The sequence below is a fragment of the Garra rufa genome, chromosome 19, assembly GCF_049309525.1.
Source record: "Garra rufa chromosome 19, GarRuf1.0, whole genome shotgun sequence".
NCBI lineage: Eukaryota > Metazoa > Chordata > Actinopteri > Cypriniformes > Cyprinidae > Garra > Garra rufa.
Window position 1 is genome coordinate 35,434,784 of NC_133379.1, and position 22,815 is coordinate 35,457,598.

Genomic DNA, 22,815 nt, shown 5'->3' on the forward strand with positions numbered 1-22,815 from the left:
TCTTGTCACAGCTATTTTTATCTGTACAAAACAGCTTGTTTTGCTGCTTGATATTGCAAATTGGCATGTCTTACAATATTTTAATGTATTACCATAATTATGAACACACTGGTTGTAGTGCAAACAGTTTTACCGTTTACTGCACGATGTTATTCTTGTCCTTATTTCTCGATAGCAGTGTAAAACTGGAAGTTTCGCCCATAGGCTTACTTTGATCATTAAAGAATAAGGTTAATTGCTATTTCTATGGCATTGCTGTCAAAAAGTAATCACCTGGTTGAGTACATTTACTTATTGTAGAGTTAACTAAAGTAATACATGATGATTGTATGTATCAAATCGATTAATCGCGATTATTCGTATTCAAAATAAAAGTTTGAGTTATTTGTATATACAGTGGGTACGTAAAGTATTCGGACCCCCTTAAATGTTTCACTCTTTGTTATATTGCAGCCATTTGCTGAAATCAATTAATTTCATTTTTTTCCTCATTATTGTACACACAGCACCCCATATTGACAGAAAAACACAGAATTGTTGACATTTTTGCAGATTTATTAAAAAAGAAAAACTGAAATATCACATGGTCCTAAGTATTCAGACCCTTTGCTCGGTATTTAGTAGAAGCACCCTTTTGATCTAATACAGCCATGAGTCTTTTTGGGAAAGATGCAACAAGTTTTTCACACCTGGATTTGGGGATCCTCTGCAATTCCTCCTTGCAGATCCTCTCCAGTTCTGTCAGGTTGGATGGTAAACGTTGGTGGACAGCCATTTTTAGGTCTCTCCAGAGATGCTCAATTGGGTTTAAGTCAGGGCTCTGGCTGGGCCATTCAAGAACAGTCAAGGAGTTGTTGTGAAGCCACTCCTTCGTTCTTTTAGCTGTGTGCTTAGGGTTATTGTCTTGTTGGAAGGTAAACCTTCGGCCCAGTCTGAGGTCCTGAGCACTCTGGAGAAGATTTTCATCCAGGATATCCCTGTACTTGGCCGCATTCATCTTTCCCTCGATTGCAACCAGTCGTCCTGTCCCTGCAGCTGAAAAACACCCCCACAGCATGATGCTGTCACCACCATGCTTCACTGTTGGGACTGTATTGGACAGGTGATGAGCAGTGCCTGGTTTTCTCCACACATACCGTTTAGAATTAAGGCCAAAAAGTTTTATCTTGGTCTCATCAGACCAGAGAATCTTATTTCTCACCATCTTGGAGTCCTTCAGGTGTTTTTTAGCAAACTCCATGCAGGCTTTCATGTGTCTTGCACTGAGGAGAGGCTTCCGTCGGGCCACTCTGCCATAAAGCCCTAACTGGTGGAGGGCTACAGTGATGCTTAACTTTCTACAACTTTCTCCCATCTCCCGACTGCATCCCTTGAGGTCAGCCACAGTGATCTTTGGGTTCTTCTTCACCTCTCTCACCAAGGCTCTTCTACCCCGATAGCTCAGTTTGGCTGGATGGCCAGCTCTAGGAAGGGTTCTGGTCGTCCCAAACGTCTTCCAGTCAAGGATTATGGAGGCCACTGTGTTCTTAGGAACCTTATGTGCAGTAGAATTTTTTTGTAACCTTGGCCAGATCTGTGCCTTGCCACAATTCTGTCTCTGAGCTCTTCAGGCAGTTCCTTTGACCTCATGATTCTCATTTGCTCTGACATGCACTGTGAGCTGTAAGGTCTTATAGACAGGTGTGTGGCTTTCCTAATTAAGTCCAATCAGTATAATCAAACACAGCTGGACTCAAATGAAGGTGTAGAACCATCTCAAGGATGATCAGAAGAAATGCATTAGATTCTAATTCTTTGTGGTCTGTCACTTTAAATACTGGCACTGTTTATTCAGGTGGATTCTGATTGGCTCTTAAAGGTATAGTTCACCCAAAAATGAAAATTTGATGTTTGTCTGCTTACCCCCAGGATATCAAAGATGTAGGTGACTTTGTTTTTTCAGAAGAACACAAACGAAGATTTTTAACTCAAACTGTTGCAGGCTGCCACCCATATAATGGAGGTGGATGGGCACCAAACCATTAAAAGTAAACAAAAACATGCACAGACAAATCCAAATTACACCCTGTGGCGCGTGACGACACATTGATGTCCTAAGACACAAAACGATCAGTTTTTGTGAGAAACTGAACAGTATTTATATAATTTTTTACCTTTGATACACAGCCACGTCCATCTGTCATGAGCACGAGCTCATCATCCGGCTCGTGACATGTGAACGCGCTCTGGCGTAGAATACGCAAACGCCGGAAGGGGAAATCAGTGAAAAGTTCCGGATGAGTTTGCGCAAGCAAACGTAATCTTTTAGCTTTAAATCGGTTTAAACAATCAGGATAATCGCAAGTAATTACCATTTTGAATAGCCGCTATACACACAATCTCTATTCTCTATGTAAACAGTGAGTGTTGTATACATGCGACAGATCGCTTCTGACATTTGCGTATTTTACGCTACACATGTCACGAGCCGGAAGATGAACTCGTGCTCATGACAGATGGACGTGGCTGTGTAACAAAGGTAAAAAATGATATAAATACTGTTCAGTTTCTCACAAAAACTGATCGTTTCGTGTCTTAGGACATCAATGTATCGTCACGAGTCACAGGGTGTAATTTGGATTTCGTTGTGCATGTTTTTGTTTACTTTTAGAGGTTTGGTGCCCATCCACTCAAATTATTTGGCTGGCAGACTGCATCGGTTTTCGTTAAAAATCTTTGTTTGTGTTCTGCTGAGGAAACAAAGTCCCCCACATCTTGGATGCCCTGGGGGTAAGCAGATAAACATCAAATTTTCATTTTTGGGTGAACTATCCCTTTAATGTTATAGTTGTTCATCAGCTAATAGTTCTGAAAGTGATTGGTTCCTCTATGTGTTATCTATTCTATCTTTTCGTTATAGTTATCGTCTTTAGTTGATCTTCTTAATAACATCTATATGCATACTGAATGATGACTGGTATTCACGTTTTTACAATTATTATTCATCCATTTATGTAAAATATTGCTAGTATTATTCTAATAAAAATATTTTTTCTTAAAATGGTAACATTTTTGCTGTCTTGGAACAATTTCATTATCTTCAGGAACTTTTAATAGTCAACATTTCTCTCCATCCTTACTTTAATTTCTCTCATATTTGGACTGTTCTGTTGTTTCTTTGCACCTTGTTCAGATAGTTACATCTCCCTCCATCTCCTGCTACCCTCCCCTCTCTCTCTGCCCTTGAGTTTTTCTATTACCTTGTGGAAAGCACCTCGCCTGGCATGACAAGCGCAGCGGATTGACACTAAATCAGAAATCAACGCTAGAGCTCAGCATGAAGGTCACACTCGCTCACACACTCGTCTCTATCTGAGAACACACACGATTCGCTTATCTGTGTGTGTGTGTGTGTGTGTGTGTGTGTGGGTCACAAGGGCCCTGTGGGATTTTGAGAGGGGCCACATCTCTGTAAGGTGAGGTGATGGTAATCCTCAAATAATTACTCAGCATTCACACACAGAGTCCATCACTCTCACTCTTTTGAAGACCTGAGGGAGAATGTAGACAGAGAAAAGGCTTAAAAGTGTTGCTTTAGTCTGTTTACTTGATTATTCAGTAGATGCCATGCCATACGGTTACCTTTATACCGTTGGGTTCATGCGTGTGAATAATACATTTGGGAGGAGATCACAGACATTAGTGATTGAATATAGTGGATTGAATCCCTGAAGCTGTGGATAACCTCGTTAGTATCTCAGTATTACAGGCATGTACGGCCTCAAAAGGTTTTTCGAGTTGGTATACACTGACATCTAGCGGTGGCATTCAAAATTATATAAAAAATAGAAATTTTCTTAGAAAAAAATTCACATGGTATTACAAATTGTTTTTATATACAATAGCAGCAATAATATCTATAATATATGTACATATGCATTATTATATTAATATAATTTTTATTATTTATTATATATATATATATATATATATATATATATATATACACACACACACACACACACACACACACACACACACACATTATATAATTATATATAATGTGATATATATATATATATATAATGTGATATATATATATATATGTATATATATATATATATATAATTAATTTATTATATACTTAATATAAAATAAATACATTATATGTGTATATATATATATATATATATATATATATATATATATATATATATATATATATGTCCCAGAGCTGTGCCTTGAACGAAAATTGACTGTATTTCTTTATACTACCACCCCGATTTTTTTTCTACCCACCCTTAATTTTTTTTCACCACCCCGATTTTTTTCACCACCCCAATTCTGTTTTTATTAAAATGTATTATTTATAATTTATATGTATAATTTATTAATATAGATAATTTATTATTATATTTATATATATAATTTATTTGTTATCTAAAATTTTTATTATCATAAATAAATGCATATATATATATATATATGTATCTCTCTCTCTATATATATATATATAAGTTATTGCAATTTATTATAATTTAGTATTTATGTGTGTGTGTATAGTATACCTATAATTTATGTATTATTTAGTGTATATGTATTTTTATTAAAATTTATTAATTATTTCTAATTTATATATATCATTAATTATTTTTATTTATTATATTAAATAACTACATTATATATAATTTATTATATTATATATATTATGTTATTAATTATTTCTTATAAATAAATGCATATATATATAATGTATTGTAATCGCTCTCTCTATATATGTTATTAAAATGTATTATAATTGAGTATATATATATATATATATATATATATATATATGTGTGTGTGTGTGTGTGTGTGTGTGTGTGTGTGTATAAAATAATTTATGTAGTATTTATTATATATGTAATTTATTAAAATGTATTAATTTATAATTTATATATATCATTAAATATTTTTATTTATTATATTAAATAACTACATTATATATAATTTATTATATATGTAATAAATTTATTATGTACAATTTATAAGTATGATTTATTATTTATTTCTTTAATTATATATATATGTATATAACCAACAAACCAACCTGCAATGAGATACAAACTGTGGACCTTTGGTGTTTTTTTTTACTTCGAAAACACTGTGGGTCACGTGTGTCCCCTAGAAGCTTCCGTAGCTAGTCACATGAGTTCGCTGATGTTTGTAGTGAGCAGCTGATATGAGGCTGTCATAGATATAGACAAATTTGTCCGAAAATACTCATGGAGAAATGATTTTATATGAACGTTTCCGATTATCGACGGTCAACTGACTCGTTTATTCGGCCTGACTGAAGTGTTTTTAGATTCAAAGCAAAACCGGTGCGGAACTGATACATTGTATCAGACGAGACGAGTGACGCGTTCTGTCAATCAAATCTTGCTACAATGTTTCGGTGTGTGACCGATAGAAATACATTCCTATAGAGCTTCAGTTGTCTGATTTAGTGTTTTAATAAAAACTCCTCACATCAGGAATATCAACAGAACACACCGCGCGTCTCTGTCAGCCGGTTTCGCAACATGCAGCTACACTGATTTGTCTGGTGATTTATTTGAACACAAAATTCATTCGTTTGCATGTAAATTCAGGAGGTTTTTATAAAGACCAACATGCTGCGGTGGATTCTGGGAGGTCGGGAGGCGCAGGGAACAGTGGAGGTGAGTACAGGTCACAAAAAAAAAAAAAAACTCCATATAATCGTATTTCTTTGTCTCTCTATATATTTTTATATGAAACATTAAAGACAAACAAATGAAATGTATTTTTATATATGTACTTTATTTTAGTATGGTTGATATAATACAGTTTTTGTTCCTATTTTAAATTAGAATTTATTTTTATATATATTTTATAAATTTTGTTTTTGTTTGTGTCGTTTTTATTACTAATTGTTATGTATTATTAAAACATTATTATATTATTACATTATTAAATTAGTTATATTAACAATTAGTTATACATTAGTTACTATAACTAAAACAACCACAACAACAAAACTATACAGACATGTTTTAATAATATATATTTGTTTTAGTTATAGTACTTGAGGAAAAAAAGAAAAGAAAAATGTTTTATTGGCAACTATCTGTAATGAAATAAAATAAAATTGATTAAAAATTAAGTTTTATTTTAAATACTTCAAATGAAAATGAGAAATGCTGCACTGGCAGCTACCTCAAATCAAATCACTTAATAGTTTTAGTGCTTCAAACGAAAATGGGAGATGTTACATTGGCAACTACCTGAAATAAAATTAAATAAAACAAAAGTTTTAGTTTTAGTACTTCATACAAAAATGAGAAATATTGCATTGGCAACTAAATAAAATAAAATAAAATAAAATAGTAATTAATAAAATAAATAAATAAATAAAATAACGTTATAGTTTTAGTTCTTTAAACAAAAATGAGAAATATTACATTGGCAACTACCTGAAAAAAATAAAAATAAAGTTATAGTTCTTTAAATGAAAATTATAAATATTGTACTGGCAACTAGCTGAAATAAAATAAATAAATTTTAAAAAGCTCAAAGTTTTAGTACTTCAAAAGAAAATGAAAAATGTTGCATTGGTCGCTGGTATCGGTAATAAGATAAAATAAGATAAAATAAAATAAAATAAAATAATAAAAAGGTTATAGTTCTGCAAATGAAAATGAGAAATATTGTATTGTCAGCTACCTAAAATAAAATAAAATAAGAGTTACAGTTTTAGCACTTTAAATGAGAAATGTTGCATTGCCAACTACCTGTAATAAAATAAAATAAAATTTAGGTTTTAGTACTTCAAACGGAAATGGGAAATGTTGTATTGGCAGCTACCTAAAAATAAATAAATAAATAAATAAAAATAAAATAAAATAAAATAAATAGAAAAAATAAAATAAGAGTTACAGTTTTAGTACTTCAAACAAAAATGAGAATTGTTGCATTGGCAACTACCTGTAATAAACTAAACTAAAATAAAAGTTTTAGTACTTTAAACTAAAATGAGAAATATCGCATTGGCAACTTTCTGAAATAAAAAAAAAAATAAATAAAAGTTTTTGTTTTAGTACTTCAAATGAAAATGGGAAATATCGCATTGGCAACTAAAGTAATTGAAATAAAATAAAGCAAAAGTTATAGTTTTAGTTTTTGTTCTTCAAATGAAAAAGAGAAATATTGTACTGGCAACTAGCTGAAATAAAATTAAATAAAAAAGTTACAGTTTTAGTACTTTAAACGAAAATGAAAAAATGTTGCACTGGCAACTACCTGTTATAAAATAAAATTTAGGTTTTAGTACTTCAAACGAAAATGAGAAATGTTGTATTGGCAGCTACCTGAAAAAATAAAATAAAATAAAAAAATAGAAAAAATAAAATAAGAGTTACAGTTTTAGTACTATTGCATTGGCAACTTGTAATAAAATAAAATAATATAAAATAAATGAAATTAAATTAAATAAAAAAAATAAGACTTACAGTTTTAGTACTTCAAACGAAAATGCGAAATGTTGCATTGGTAATTACATGTAATAAAATAAAATACATTTTAAAAAATATATAATTTTTTTTTTAATTATAGTTTTAGTTAGGGACAATAACCCTGGCCAAAACAAGACAAAAACAGCATTTAAACTGAAAGTTGTATTTTTGTTAAGGAGTAATAAGCCTGTAATAAGACATATTCAAAGCTGATATCAGCCATGCATTTTAAAAGTCAAAAAAGCTCCAGCTGTGTGGCATGAGCCGCATCCATTTTCTCGCCATTATTTACCAATAAACAGAAGACGAGAAGTTGATTTCAGTGTCCAGTTCTCCTAAAGACTGGGTCTTATAGTTGGCGGAGTGCGGTACATGTATCAGAGAGACAGGCCGACGCAGTCGAGCAAACAGCAGTCATTTCAGCACATTCTGAGCTAGATTGAAGCAATGATTCGTTTGTCTATTATATTCTCTCCGTGGGCAGAAGAGCGCGGCGCTGTTCATTGGGGAGGAACAGCCCAAAAACTGTTTCACGGAGATGCAGGTGCTGAAAGGACACTTTGACATTGTTCGATTTCTGGTGCAGATTGATGACTTAAGGTAAGCAATCCTCTTCTCCTGCCTCTGACCAGTGATTGACAGCTAAGACCGAGCCAGATCCTCTCCAAAAGCAAACTTACAGAGCGTGACAAGAGCTTAATCATCACAGCTTTCGGGAGTTTGCCGTGTGTGTGCACTTCGACATCCACTTGATAGTGTCCATCAGATCTGGGCCTGTCCGTATTAACCGCGTCTGCATGAAAGCATCTGCACTGTAAAGCTCATGTATATACAAACGCGCATGTGCGGGGCTTATTTTGATTGAAGTGATGGAGAAGAGCGTTTGGAAGCGTGTGTGTGTGTGTGTCTGTGTGTGTGTGTTACGGCTGGCCGCTCCTGATGATCTCCGCACTGGAGGAGAGTTTCAGGTGAGGTCAGTGTGCAGAACATCGCTGATTGCTTTTAGAGTCCCGAGTCTTGTTTCTCTTCTCTGATCCCTTCTGTACTTCCTGTATCTCATCCCTTTATCATAGTTTCATTCTGCTGTTCTTCCTGCGGACTATTCGTTTTTCAGCTTGAGGTCAAAGGTCACTTCAGAATCGTTCTGTTTGTTAAGATCTGTCATAGTGCAGGCGATGTTATATTTTGCGCTTTGTGGTTTTCTTTAATTTAACTGTTAAACTAGTTAATGGAAGGAAAGCAATATGACGTGTGTGTGTTTTGTGATTGGCAGGTTTGCGTCTGCAGGTGATGATGCCCAGGTGCTCGTTTGGAATGTTGAGGTGAGCGGAACTTGATGAATATGCTGATCATATGCTAATGATTTGGTAAATACATAATATAGGTCAGAATTCTGTCTAGTGGCAGTCTTCATATTATGTCATATTGCTATTAATAAAAATGAAATAAAATCAGGAAAAAAAACTTTTTTTTGCATTGAGACTCCACAGTGCTCAAAAGTATTCTGTAATGGTAATGGTTTATGCAATATTTTATATATAATAATAATAATAATAAAAAATATCCTCATTATATTATAAATATAATACATTATATATATATATATATATATATATATATATATATATATATATATATATATATATTATATAATAATTATATTATGCTTTATAAGGTATTTGTAGTGTTTTTGCTTACTAATTTGTGTATAATTGTATAATATTTCATTTTATTTATTTACGCTAGTGTTCTATATATTTAAATACTTTTATAAATATATTAATGTCTATACATTTTTCATATGAAATGTGAGCTCAAAGTGTTCTTTTATTTGTATATATATTATATATATTTATAAAGTATATATATATATATATATATATATATATATATAAAATTTTTTACACAATATATTATAAATATAGAAAAAATTGTTTTTTTTTAATATGTTATAATATATAAAAGTATATTTTTATATATATTTATAGTATTTATATAGTATTTTATATATATTGTATGTACTGAACTACATAATTTTATGTACACAATATATTATAATTATAGAAAAAGAAATATAGAATGCTTTAATATGTGTATAAATATGTGTGTATGTGTATATATAATTTTATTTTCACAATATAGTATAAATATAGGAAAATACATAGTGCTTTAAAGTATGTTATGTTTTATATGTTGAAAAAAAAATAAAAATAAAATATATATATTATTATACAATTTTATGTACACAGTATATTAGTAATATAAAGCAATAAACTCTGCTTTATGAGGTATTTTTATTTTATAATATATGTATAATGTATAATTTTATTTACACTAATGTTCTATATATTTGAAGTAGTTTATAAATATGTAAAATTATATAAAATATATAGTATGTATATAATTTTATTAATTTACATTAATGTTCTATTTTTGAACTATTTTATGAAACATCTAAAGTACGTATAACATACATATATAAGTACACATTGAAAGATTTATGTTATTTTTTGTGTGTGTGTATGTGTTTTGAGTATTTTTGAGGGGGAAATGCCTCAAAATGTATGAAAAATATAGTTTCATAAATACTGTACACTTGATACAAAAAAATTGTATGCTTCATTTTATTTAAAAATGTCATATATTTTAAAACAGATTGTATTATATAGTTCATTAAATAGTTTAATACTATAAATAATAACATTAATACAATTAAAAATGTAAATTATAATCATCCACTGCTTTTTTGCTATATTACATTTACTGTGTGACCCCCAACGCTCAATATAAATGCAAAATCAACTGCGTTTGTTTATGTGTGTGTGTTTGTGTGTTTCAGACTGGAGACTGTTTGTTTGAGTTGCGCGGTCACACGCGGCAGATCACGGCAATGACATCATACACCTTCATCAGAGGAAGAAACACACACACCGCGCTCATCACAGCATCATCTGACCGCACACTCAGTGTATCCTTTACACAAACTCCTGCTGAAGTGTGTGTGTGTGTGTTTTTAGTGTTGACCCTCATCCTTAATTCTACAGCAGTTATGGGATCCAGATTCAGGAAACCGAGTGCAGAATATATCTGATCTCCAGTCCTCAGTGAAGGTACAGTATGTGCTATAGCTTCATACAGTATGTTCCTGTTTCAGTGTGCAAACCCAGTTTGGATTGTGTGTGGAAGCAGGTCTGTTCCTCTTTCAGGGTGTATTATGTGTTTGTAAGCTGACAGATGTGTCTGTTTTTCAGTGTTTGCTGGTGTTGGATCGTTTGGACGTGTGGCTCTCGGGAGGGAATGAACTGTGTGTTTGGAACAGAGACTTTGAGCTGAAGTGTAAAACAGTTCATCATAGCGATGCAGGTACACGATACAAAACCCAAACGGATAAATACACAAATGATGTTCGTGCTGAGCATACACTACCAGTCAAAGGTTTTTGAACAGGAAGATTTTTTTGTTTTTTAAAAAGGTCCCTTCTGCTCACCAAGCCTGCATTTATTTGATAAAAGGACAGCAAAAACAGTAAATTAAAAAAATATTTGTACTATTTCAAATAACTGTTTTCTATTTGAATATATTTTAAAATGTAATTTATTCCTGTGATCAAAGCTAGATTTTCAGCATCATTAATCCAGTCTTTAGTGTCACATGATCCTTTAGAAATCTTTTTAATATGCTGATTTGCATTTTTTTTTTTATTATTATTATCCATAGTAAAAACAGTTGAGTACTTTTTTCAAGATTGTTTGATGAATAGAAAGATCCAAAGGTCAGGATTTATCTGAAATAAAAAGCTTTTGTATAATTATACACTAGCTTACACAGCTTGGAGTCAGTATATTGTTATTGTTATATATAACAATAACAATAAAAATAGTACAAGTTTTTTGAGCAGCAAATTAGAATATTAGAATGATTTTTGAAGGATCATGTGACCGGAGTAATGATGCTAAAATTCAGCTTTGAAATCACACAAATAATTGTTATTTTAAGTAGTACAAATATTTCAATTTGACTGTTTTTACTGTACCTTGTATCAAATAAATGCAGGCTTGGTGAGCAGAAGAGACTTCTTTAAAAAACTTAAAAAAACTTTTGACTGGTAGTGTATGCAACAAAGAAACATTTGTCCAAAACCAGAAACAGACTACAGAACACACGATAACATCAGTACAATGCATGTTAATAATAGTTTTATAAACTTAAAGTAGCGGCGTGTCATTTCTGCAACATCAAACTACTGTCAGAGTCTCTTCTGCTCATTAAAGCTGTATTTATTTGTTAAAAAATGCAGTAAAAACAGTAAAATTGTGAAATATTATGACAATTTAAAATAAATAGTTTCTATGTGAATATATTTTCAAATGTAATTTATTTCTGTGAAGCAATAGTGAATTTTCTTCAGTGTAATCCTTCAAAAATCAATTCTATGCTGATTTGCTGCTCAAGAAACTTTTTTTTTATTATTATGGTAAAAACATTATGTGATGAATGGAAAGCATTTATTTGAAATAGAAATCTGTTGTAACATTATACATGTCTTCACTGTCATTTTGATCAATGTAATGCATCCTTAATGAATAAAACTAATAATTTCTTTGAAAAACAAAATCATACTGACCTCAAAATTTTGATATTAAATATATTCTAGTAAATCTTCTGCTTTATTCTGAAGGAATCTCAGCCATGGTGGAGTTACCGAAGAACTTCATTGCAGCTGCCATGGATAAAGAAATTGGTAAATGAAAAATATTTTTTGCATAATGCCATTTTCAACAAATATGAAAAGATTTGCACTCACTAGTCTAACAAAAGCTGACATGAATCTTCATAAATCTTAATTTCAGAGCTTGTTCAGTTAAAAAATCCTCTAAGTGACTTTCATTTTGTAGCTTTTGCAAGCAAGTTTGCTTGTAATTAAAAGAAAGATCTCTTATGTTTTCTTATGTTTCAGTCATATTTAAGTTGAACCTGTCTGGATCAGAGATTGCGGTTATGGCCATGCGTCATCTGGCTGACCATCAAGACACCATCCATTCTCTCATCAACATCAACGGTAAGAAATTTGGTGGCAGTCAATCCTCATTTACACATTGAAAACATTTTGCATCATGTTGAGTATTGTTGTGTTTAGTGTTGGCTGTTGTTCATCTCAGGTGACTTGTTTGCGAGCGGCTCTCATATCGGTGAGCTCATCGTCTGGGATTCAGTGGATTGGACGATCCAGGCTTATGAGCATATTCTGTGGGAGGAGCCAGCGGGAGACAGCCAATCAGAGGTCAAACTGACTCACCAAAAGCAGATTGAGAGATCCATTCAACACATGAGCTCAGATGGAGAGGTATGAAACTGATCTTCCGTTTATGCTGCATTTTTTTGTGAAATATTATTACAATTTGAAATAACTGCTTTGTAAATATATTTTAAAATGTAATTGATTCTTGTGGTGCAAAGCAAAATTTTCAGCATCATTACACCAGTCTTCAGTGTTACAGGATTCTTTAGAAATCATTATAATATGCTGATTTGTTAATATTATTGTAAATGTTGAAAACCATTTCTTTCATATTTTTGAGAAAAACTTTAACACACATCCATTCAAAATTCTGGGGTATTTTTAAATTAATAATACTTTTATTTAACAAGGATGCATTAATTAATCAAAAGTGACAGGAGAAACATTTATAATATTACAACACATGTTTATTTTAAATAACTGCTTTTTTAATCTTCATTCAATTCAGTTTCTATAAAAATATTAAATGCAAAACTGTTTTCAACAATGATAATAATAGACTTTTTTTTTCAGCAGCAAATCGGCATATTAGAATGATTTCTGAAAAATCGTAATACTGAAGACTGGAGTAATGATGCTGAAAATTCAGCTTTGCATCACAGAAATACATTTAATTTTAAAATATATTCAAATTGAAAACAGCTATTTTAAATTGTAATAATATTTCACAATATTACAGTTTTTGCTGCATTTTTGTCAATGCCTCTGTGGGCATATTTTTTTTTTTCTTTCAAAAAAAAAAAAAAAAAAAAAAAAAATCATAATTATTTTACACTTCTGGCTGCTAGTGAATATACTACCAGTCAAGATTTTTTAAATGTTTTTTTAAGTCTCTTCTGCTCACCAAGCCTCCATTTTTTTTGACCCAATGTAAAGCAAAAACAGTAAATTCTAAAATATTTTTACTATCTAAAATGTCTATGTGAATATATTTTAAAATGTAATTTATTCCTGTCATTTCAAAATTTTTAGCATCATTACTCCAGTCACATGATCCTTCAGAAATCATTCTAATATTCTGATTTGCTGCTCAAGAACCGTTTATTATGATGTTGAAAACAGCTGAGTAGAATTGTTCAGGTTTCTTTGATGAATAGAAAGTTCAGAAGAACAGCATTTATCTGAAATAAAGACATTTTTAATGTCACAAAAGATTTCTATCACTTTTGATCAAAAGCATCCTTGAAAAATAAATGTATTAATTTCTTTCCACAAAAAATGATATAGTTTATAATGATTTTTATTTCAGATAAATGCTGATCTTTGGATCTTTCTATTCATCAAAAAATCCTGAAAGTCCTCAACTGTTTTAAATATTAATAATAATAATAATAATAAATGTTTCTTGAACAGCAAATCAGCATATTAGATTGATTTCTGAAGGATCATGTGACACTGAAGAATGAAGTAATGATGCTGAAAATTCAGCTTTGATCACAGAAATAAATTTCATTTTAAAATACATTCAAATAGAAAGTAGTTATTTTAAATAGTAAAAATATTTCACAATTTTACTGCTTTCGCTGTATCTTGGATCAAATAAATGCAGAGCAATAGAGACTTCTTCAAAACCCAAAAATCTTACTGTTCAAAAACTTTTAGTAGTAGTGTATGCTATGAATGATATGATAATTCAATCATGCATGTTGTTCTTACACAGTTCAATCTCTCTCTTAGTATATAGTGGCGGCTGTAGGCAGTGGTCTGTATGTTTATAACGTGCTAATGAAGAGTGTGGTGGCGTACAGGAAGATGGCCCACGATTCCAATGTCTTACACACAATGCTGCATGAGGACGGGTATGAAACCACAATAATTCCTCCAAAACTCTTTGTGAAGCATCTGAATTAAGCAAAAGCAAAGTGGTCTGTGTTTGTCTGTTTGTTAGGCGCTTGATGTCGTGCTCTGAAGACGGTAGCGTGAGGATGTGGGAGTTACAGGACCTCCCCCTGCCTGCAGAACCCGCCTCCTCAGGTGAGCAGGACACGCCCCCTTCCACAGCACAAACACCTCGTTTCAGCCTCTGTTCTTTCCATCCATCCGTTTTGTCTTTCAAATACCTTCTCGCCGTTTCCTCTTTCCATCACAAGCCACATCCTTCCTTCCCTCATTCTTGTCCTCTGAAATTCTGAAATTGATCCAAATGTTGCCAAATCATCATTTATTCTGCCATCCTGTGCAGAGGATGTGTGTGTGGTTCAGTCCAGCTGTAAAATCATTTCCTAAATGATGTCCAAAACTACCATTAATATTTGAGTAGGTGAAAAACAACATGGGATTGTTCTCATGTGCCCATAATACGACCGCTGTTTATATTAATTAATACAAATAGCATAAGTCGTAATATATTTATCATTTTATTCCTTGCTTATGTTTATATAATGTAAAAATTCATTTAATATTATAATATTTTTTAGTTAGTGTTTAGAGTTTTTTTTTATTTTAATGTTGTTAAAAGAAGTCTTCTGCTCATCAAGGCTCCATTTATTTGATCAAAAATACAGTAAAATCAGTCAAATTCTGAAATGTTATTACAATTTCAACAAACTATTTTCTATTTGAATATATTTTAAAATGTAATGTATTTCTGATGCAGAGCTGAATTTTCAGCATCATTACTTCACTATGACATGATTCTTCTTTTTAGTTAATTAAAATAAGCATTTCGAATGTGTGACAGTCTCATTTAAGTAATTTATGACTTACATTTAATATTATAATAATTTTTAGTTAGTGTATATACAGTGTTTAGTCTCTGCAAGTCTTTACTTATTATTATTTTTATTTAATGTTGTTAAAAGTCTTCTGCTCATCAAGGCTGCATTTGTTTGCTCAAAAATACAGTAAAAACAGTAACATTGTGAAATATTATTACAATTTCAGAAAACTATTTTTTTATTTGAATATATTTTAAAATGTAATTTATTTCTGCGATGCAAAGCTGAATTTTCAGCATCATTACTCCAGTCTTCACTGTGACTTGATTCTTCAGAAACCCTTGGTTAATAAAAATATAATTTCTTTAAAAAAATCTTACTGATCCCAAATTGTTTATTTGTCATATTTTTAGTTAATTGAAATAAGCATTTAAAATGTGTGACAGGCTCTCATTTAAGTAATTTATGACTTACATTTATTATTAAAATATTATTTAGTTAGTGTATATACTGTGTTTAGTGTCTGCAAGACTTTTTAGTGTTTACTTATTAGTCTTAGCCACATCAAGGCTTTTTTTTTTTGCTCAAAAATACAGTAAAAACAGTAAAATTTTAAAATATTATTACCATTTTAAATAACCATTTTCTATTTTCAATATATTTTAAAATGTAATTTATTTCTGTGACGCAAAGCTGAATTTTCAGCATCATTACTCCAGTCTTCAGTGTCACATGATCCCTCAGAAATCCTTGATTGATAAAAATATGAATTTCTTTAAAAAAATCTTACTGATTCCAAGTTGTTTGTTTATTTGTGATATTTTTAGTTAATTAAAATAAGCATTTACAATGTGCAACAGGCTCTCTTTTAAGTAATTTATGAATTACATTTAATATTGTAATATTGTTTAGTTAGTGTATATACAGTGTTTAGTGTCTGAAAGACTTTTTAATGTTTACTTATTATTATTATTTTATTTTAATGTTGTTAAAATAAGTCTTCTGCTCAAGGCTGCATTTATTTGATCAAAAATACAGTAAAACCAGTAAAATTGTGAAATATTCTTACAATTTTAAATAACCGTTTTCTATTTAAATATATTTTAAAATGTAATTTATTTCTGTGATGCAAAGCTGAATTTTCAGCATCATTACTCCAGTCTTCACTGTCACATGGATTCTTCAGAAACCATTGGTTAATAAAAATATTAATTTCTTAAAAAAAAAAAAAAAAAAACGTACTGATCCCAAATTGTTTGTTGATTTGTGATATTTTTAGTTAATTGAAATAAGCATTTATAATGTGCCACAGGCTTTTAAGTAATTTATAACTTACATTTAATATTATAATATTTTTTAGTTAGTGTATATACACTGTTTAGTGTCTGCAAGACTTTTTAAGTGTTTACTTATTATTATTATTTTTTAATGTTGTTAAAATAAGTCCTCTACTCATCAAGGCTGCATATATTTGATCAAAAATATAGTAAAAGCAGTAAAATATTATTACAATTTAAAAAATATTTTCTCTTTGAATCTATTTTAAAATATCATTTATTTCTGTGATGCAAATCTGAATTTTCACCCTCATTACTCCAGTCTTCACTGTCACATGGATTCTTCAGAAACCATTGGTTAATAAAAATATTAATTTCTTAAAAAAATAAAAAAATAAGTACTGATCCCAAATTGTTTGTTGATTTGTGATATTTTTAGTTAATTGAAATAAGCATTTATAATGTGCCACAGGCTTTTAAGTAATTTATAACTTACATTTAATATTATAATATTTTTTAGTTAGTGTATATACACTGTTTAGTGTCTGCAAGACTTTTTAAGTGTTTTATTATTTTTTTATTTTAATGTTGTTAAAATGCTTTATGCTCTTCTGCTCATCAAGGCTGCATATATTTGATCAAAAATATAGTAAAAGCAGTAAAATATTATTACAATTTAAAAAATATTTTCTCTTTGAATCTATTTTAAAATATCATTTATTTCTGTGATGCAAATCTGAATTTTCAGCATCATTACTCCAGTCTTCAGTGTCACACGATCCTTCAAAAATACAAATAATGTCTTTAGAAATAGTTTGTTTGTTGATTTGTCACACTTTGAATTAATTAATTAAAATAAATATGTCTAACAGACTCTCATTGGAGTAATTTATAACTTTCTTTTACAGCAGAAATAAATCATTATTTTATTTGAAATGGTCATTAGTTTAATGCATTATTTTTTGGGGTGGTTTATGTGATTAGTCCGCTTTCTCTTTCAGGGTTTTTTGGGATGTTTGGCACTTTTGGCAGATCCAGTAAGCATACAGGCCCTCCTGCAAAGAAAATCCCAGAAGTCCCTGGTCTGCGCTCGCTGGAGCTGATCGGCGATCTGATTGGTCACTCTGGAGCTGTGCAGGTACGTTATATGGGTCATGTGACATAAACCCTAGTGCTATTCACTGTTTTTCTCGACCTAGTTTCATGAGCTAGTTTTAGATGAAAGCTTTCGATTTTGTGTGTCGAAACAATGTGTTATTAGGAGACATTGATCCTGGATGAAGTAGAGAATCGTTCGGACCTGCAGTTTAATTAAAGTTTCTGACAGAGTGAAGGATGTGATCTACATACAAGTCAACTTACGCATTGATCATCTGACATGTGCTCTGTTTTAGCATTACGTTAGCATTATAAGTGAGTCATATTGCATGTTTTCAATCAGCTTCAGAGAGTTTTATTATGGCTTTTCTCTGTGTGATTTAGACATGCATATCAAATTTCTGTCATCTTTTAGGCATGCACTACCAGTCAAAAGATTTTGAACAGTAAGATTTTGAATGTTTTTTTGAAGAAGTCTCTTCTGCTCACCAAGCCTGTATTTATTTGATCCGAAGTACTGCAAAAACAGTAACATATTTTTGCTATTTGAAATAACCGCTTTCTATTTAAATACATTTTTAAAATGTAATTTATTCCTGTGATTTCAAAGCTGAATTTTCAGCATCATTACTCCAGTCGCATGATCCTTCAGAAATCATTCTAATATTCTGATTTGCTGATTTCTGGTTCGTTCAAGAAGCATTTTATTATTATTATTATTGTCAATATTTAAAAGTTGAGTACATTTTTTTTTTTCAGGATTCTTTGATGTATAGTAGGATGCAAAGACCAGCTTTTATCTGAAATAAATAGCTTTTGTAACATTATACACTATAGCATTCAAAAATGATAGAAATTAATACTTTTATTTAGCAAGGATGCTTTTAATTTATCAAAAGTGATGATATGCGGTTCTTCTGAACTTTGTGTTCATCAAAGAAATCTGAAATTCTAAGCTGTTTTGAACATAATAGCAATAATAATAAATGTTTTTTGAGCAGCAAATCTAAATATTAGAATAATTTCTGAAGGATCATGTGACTGGAGTAATGATGCTAAAAAAATCAGCTTTTAAATCACAGGAATAAATTACATTTTAAAATATATTCAAATAGAAAACAGTTATTGTAAATAGTAAAAATATTTCATAATTTTACTGTTTTTGCTGTATTTTGGATCACATAAATGCAGGCTTGGTGAGCAGAAGATGCTTCTTTAAAGAAAATTAAAAATCTTACTGTCCAAAAACTATTGACTGGTAGTGTATACAGTGTCTAAACAATATATTTTATTTGTGAACCTTAGCTATTGCTTTTAATAGTTAGCTTTTAACTATTTTTGAGAATTTCGGATCATTAGTCATCAAAGCTGGGTCAATATTGTTCACAGATGTGGATATTTGCTTTAAATTTATTTGCTGTAAGTTGATTTCTCACTAAAAAACCCCACAGAATATGTTTACATGCCATTTTAAGGCTTATTTTGACTTTACAAAGTGGTTATATTTAAATATATGAGTTGTTTACTTACTTTTTTGAACTAGTCTTCCCATTAACGACGTTATATATTTTTCATTCAGACTGATGTTGAACGCAAAGAACAAAAGAGGCGGGATTTGTCAAATAAACCAATCACAGCCGATCACAATCAGTCATAGCCAATCATATCGCGATGAAGATAGGAGGACTCCCGCTGTAACTTAACCTGCTGGTGTCGCTATTGGACAACGTTTTTAAAAGAGATTTGTAAACTTTTTAATATTATATTTTGTAATATGTGACCCTGGACCACAAAACCAGGGTATATTTGTAGCAATAGCCAAGAATACATTGTATGGGTCGAAATGATCGATTTTTCTTTGATGCCAAAAATCATTAGGATATTAAGTAAAGATCATGTTCCGTGAAGATATTTTGTAAATTTCCTACTGTAAATATATCAAAACTTAAATTTTGACTAATAATATGCATTGCTAAGAACTTCATTTGGACAACTTTAAAGACGATTTTCTCAATATTTTGATGTTTTTGCACCCTCACATTGCAGATTTGCAAATAGTTGTATCTTGGCCAAATATTGTCCTATCCTTACAAACCTTACATCAGTGGACATTTTATTTATTCAACTTTTAGATTATGAAAAATCTGAAAAATCTTGAAATTGACCTTTATGACCACAGAACCAGTCATAAAAAAGTGACCCTTATGACTGGTTTTGTGGTTCAGGGTCACAGCTTTTTATATATTTATGTAGAATATTATATGAATGCTTTTTCTTGAAGATATTTTGTAAATTTCCTACAACTTTAAAGATGATTTTCTCAATATTTAGATTGTTTTGCACCCTCAGATTGCAGATTTTCAAATTGTATCTCGACCAAATATTGTCCTATCCTTACAAACCATACATCAATGGAAAGTTTATTTATTCAACTTTTAGATTATGAAAAATGTCAAAATTGACCCTTATGACCACAAAACCAGTCGTAAAAATGTGACCCTTATGACTGGTTTTGTGGTCCAGGGTCAAAGCTTTTTATATATTATATAGAATATTTTATGAATGCTTTTTGTTGAAGATATTTTGTAAATTTCCTACAACTTTAAAGATGATTTTCTCAATATTTTGATGTTTTTGCACCCCTCAGATTGCAGATTTTCAAATAATTGTTTCTCGGCCAAATATTGTCCTGTCCTAACAAACCATACATCAATGGAAATCTTATTTATTCAACTTTTAGATTATGAAAAATCTGAAAAATCTCGAAATTGACCCTTATGACCACAAAACCGGTCATAAATAAGTGACCCTTATGACTGGTTTTGTGGTCCGGGGTCACAGCTTTTAATATATTATATTGAATATTATACGAATGCTTTTTCTTACAATAAAATGTTTGTTGTGGCAAAGCAGCTACATACAGTAGCTTTTTAACTGAAAAAAGACAGGAAGAGAGGGGTGGAGGACAGGAAAAGATGGGAACAGAGACATCATCTAATGACCTGCACTTCTATTATTAGTTGTGTGTATAAAGTGTAAGAATGCTGTAGTTCCTGTCGCTGTTAGAGATCAGCTCCAGTAATGCTAAGGTCAAGTTTCAGCTCCCAGAGAGTCACGTGTGACTGATAGTCTACTGAGGCATCATTCTTTCTTTCTTCAGTGTTATGTTGACTAATGACTACATTAAAAAACAACAGTGTAAATAAAGGAGGACTCATTGAATGTGTGTTGCGTTGCAGATGTTTCTGAGCTTTAGGGAGAAGGGTCTGGTCACCTGCTCCACCGATCACCTGCTCATCGTCTGGAAGGATGGAGAGTTACAGTCTCAGCTCCGCAGTCTGGCCGTCTTCCAGAAACTCGAGGAAAACCAGGAACTGTGATCTGATCATGAGCTCAAAATGTCTCCCGTGGCTCTGGTTTCAGGTTGTTTTACATACAAACGCCTTTCTTTGCCTTACTAACCATCTGCAAAGCTGTTACATCAGTGTTTTAACGTTATTGTTTCGGTATGATCAAATGCTTATGATGTTGTGATTTTAATTTGATGGTTTTATGAAATCAGTGTGTTTTAGTAAACATCTGTATGTATATATTGTGATTACTGTTTTTATGTCATTTTAAAACTGAATTTTTTAAAGTGCAATGACAACACTTTAGAATAAAGTTTCATTTGCTATAAATACAGTTTTTTGTTTGTTCAAAGTATGTTTATTATCATCGCTAACTAAAACTAACATTGTAAAAAAAATCGTTATCTGATTTTTTGAATGCATTTTTTTCAGGTAGTTGTCCAAATTTTTTTCATTTTTATTTAATTTGATGTATTAAAATAAAAGAAATGTAATAAATATATATTGTATATTATCATTTATTTATATATATATATATATATATATATATAATGATAATATAAAAATATATAGACATTGGAAAAAATAAAATAACTGTTGTTTTTTTTTTTGTATATTTTTGCTTTTTAAACATGTTTGTTTATATATATATATACACACACACACACAAATAAACAAAAATACAAACAATATCCTGTAAAAACTAAAACTAACATTGTAAAAAAAAAATCGTTATCTGATTTTTTTAATGCATTTTTTTCAGGTAGTTGTCCAAATTTTTTTCATTTTTATTTAATTTGATGTATTAAAATAAAAAAAATGTAATAAATATATATTGTATATTATCATTTATATATATATATATATATATATATATATATATATATAATGATAATATAAAAATATATAGACATTGGAAAAAATAAAATAACTTTGTGTTGTTTTTTTGTATATTTTTGCTTTTTAAACATGTTTATATATATATATATATATATACACAAATAAACAAAAATACAAACAATATCCTGTATGTATAATTTTTTTGTAGTCTTTTAGTATATATATATATATATATATATATATATATATATAAACAATCCAAAAAAAAACTTCATACATCACATGTATATTCGTTTTTTTTTTGTATATTAATTTTGTAAACATATATATAACAATATAAAAATAAAATAAAACTAAACAAAATAAAATAAACATAACATACTTTTGTTTTATTTTGTTTTAGTTTATAATTCACAAGTATATTATGTATATATATATATATATATATATATATATATATACACATAATATACTTTTGTTTTACATATATAAAAATCTAAACAGACTATATATTGTATACTGTTTAGATTTTTATATATATATAAAATAGTTAACTAATGTTAACAAATGAAACCTAGTAAAGTGTTATCAATGTGACTCTTGAATGTATGCTTGTGTATGTCTTTCACAAACCTGATTAAAAAACTGCTCAAAGCTTGTTGTGTCCATGTAAATTTGATCAAAATCACTTTATTGCAAATGTTTAATTTCTCGTGTGTGTGTCTCACAAACACAAAGGTTTCAGTGTTGGAGTGGCGTCTCCAAACGACAGCAGATGCAGAGACAGAATCGAACAGAAGT

The 22,815-nt window shown here is 30.3% G+C and overlaps 1 protein-coding gene across 1 annotated transcript; it reads left to right on the forward strand.

Moving 5' to 3' along the window:
* The first annotated feature begins 5,187 nt into the window (after window positions 1-5,187).
* wdr41 (WD repeat domain 41) lies at window positions 5,188-21,610 on the forward strand. The gene is made up of 13 exons (XM_073824816.1): window positions 5,188-5,681; window positions 7,978-8,093; window positions 8,767-8,815; window positions 10,333-10,461; window positions 10,541-10,603; window positions 10,745-10,856; window positions 12,172-12,234; window positions 12,451-12,552; window positions 12,653-12,837; window positions 14,470-14,591; window positions 14,681-14,766; window positions 17,728-17,864; window positions 21,064-21,610. The coding sequence occupies exons 1-13, from the start codon at window positions 5,634-5,636 to the stop codon at window positions 21,202-21,204; spliced, it is 1,353 nt and encodes a 450-aa protein (XP_073680917.1). The 5' UTR covers window positions 5,188-5,633; the 3' UTR covers window positions 21,205-21,610.
* The last annotated feature ends 1,205 nt before the right edge of the window (window positions 21,611-22,815 follow it).

What these genes read in the sequence shown, in the direction of transcription:
- wdr41 (XM_073824816.1), top strand. Translation starts at nt 5,634, where the DNA reads ATGCTGCGGTGGATTCTGGGAGGTCGGGAGGCGCAGGGAACAGTGGAG. An exon ending in TGCCATGGATAAAGAAATTG is followed by an intron (nt 12,235 to 12,450) that starts GTAAATGAAAAA and finishes CTTATGTTTCAG; the next exon opens with TCATATTTAAGTTGAACCTG. An exon ending in GTCACTCTGGAGCTGTGCAG is followed by an intron (nt 17,865 to 21,063) that starts GTACGTTATATG and finishes GTTGCGTTGCAG; the next exon opens with ATGTTTCTGAGCTTTAGGGA.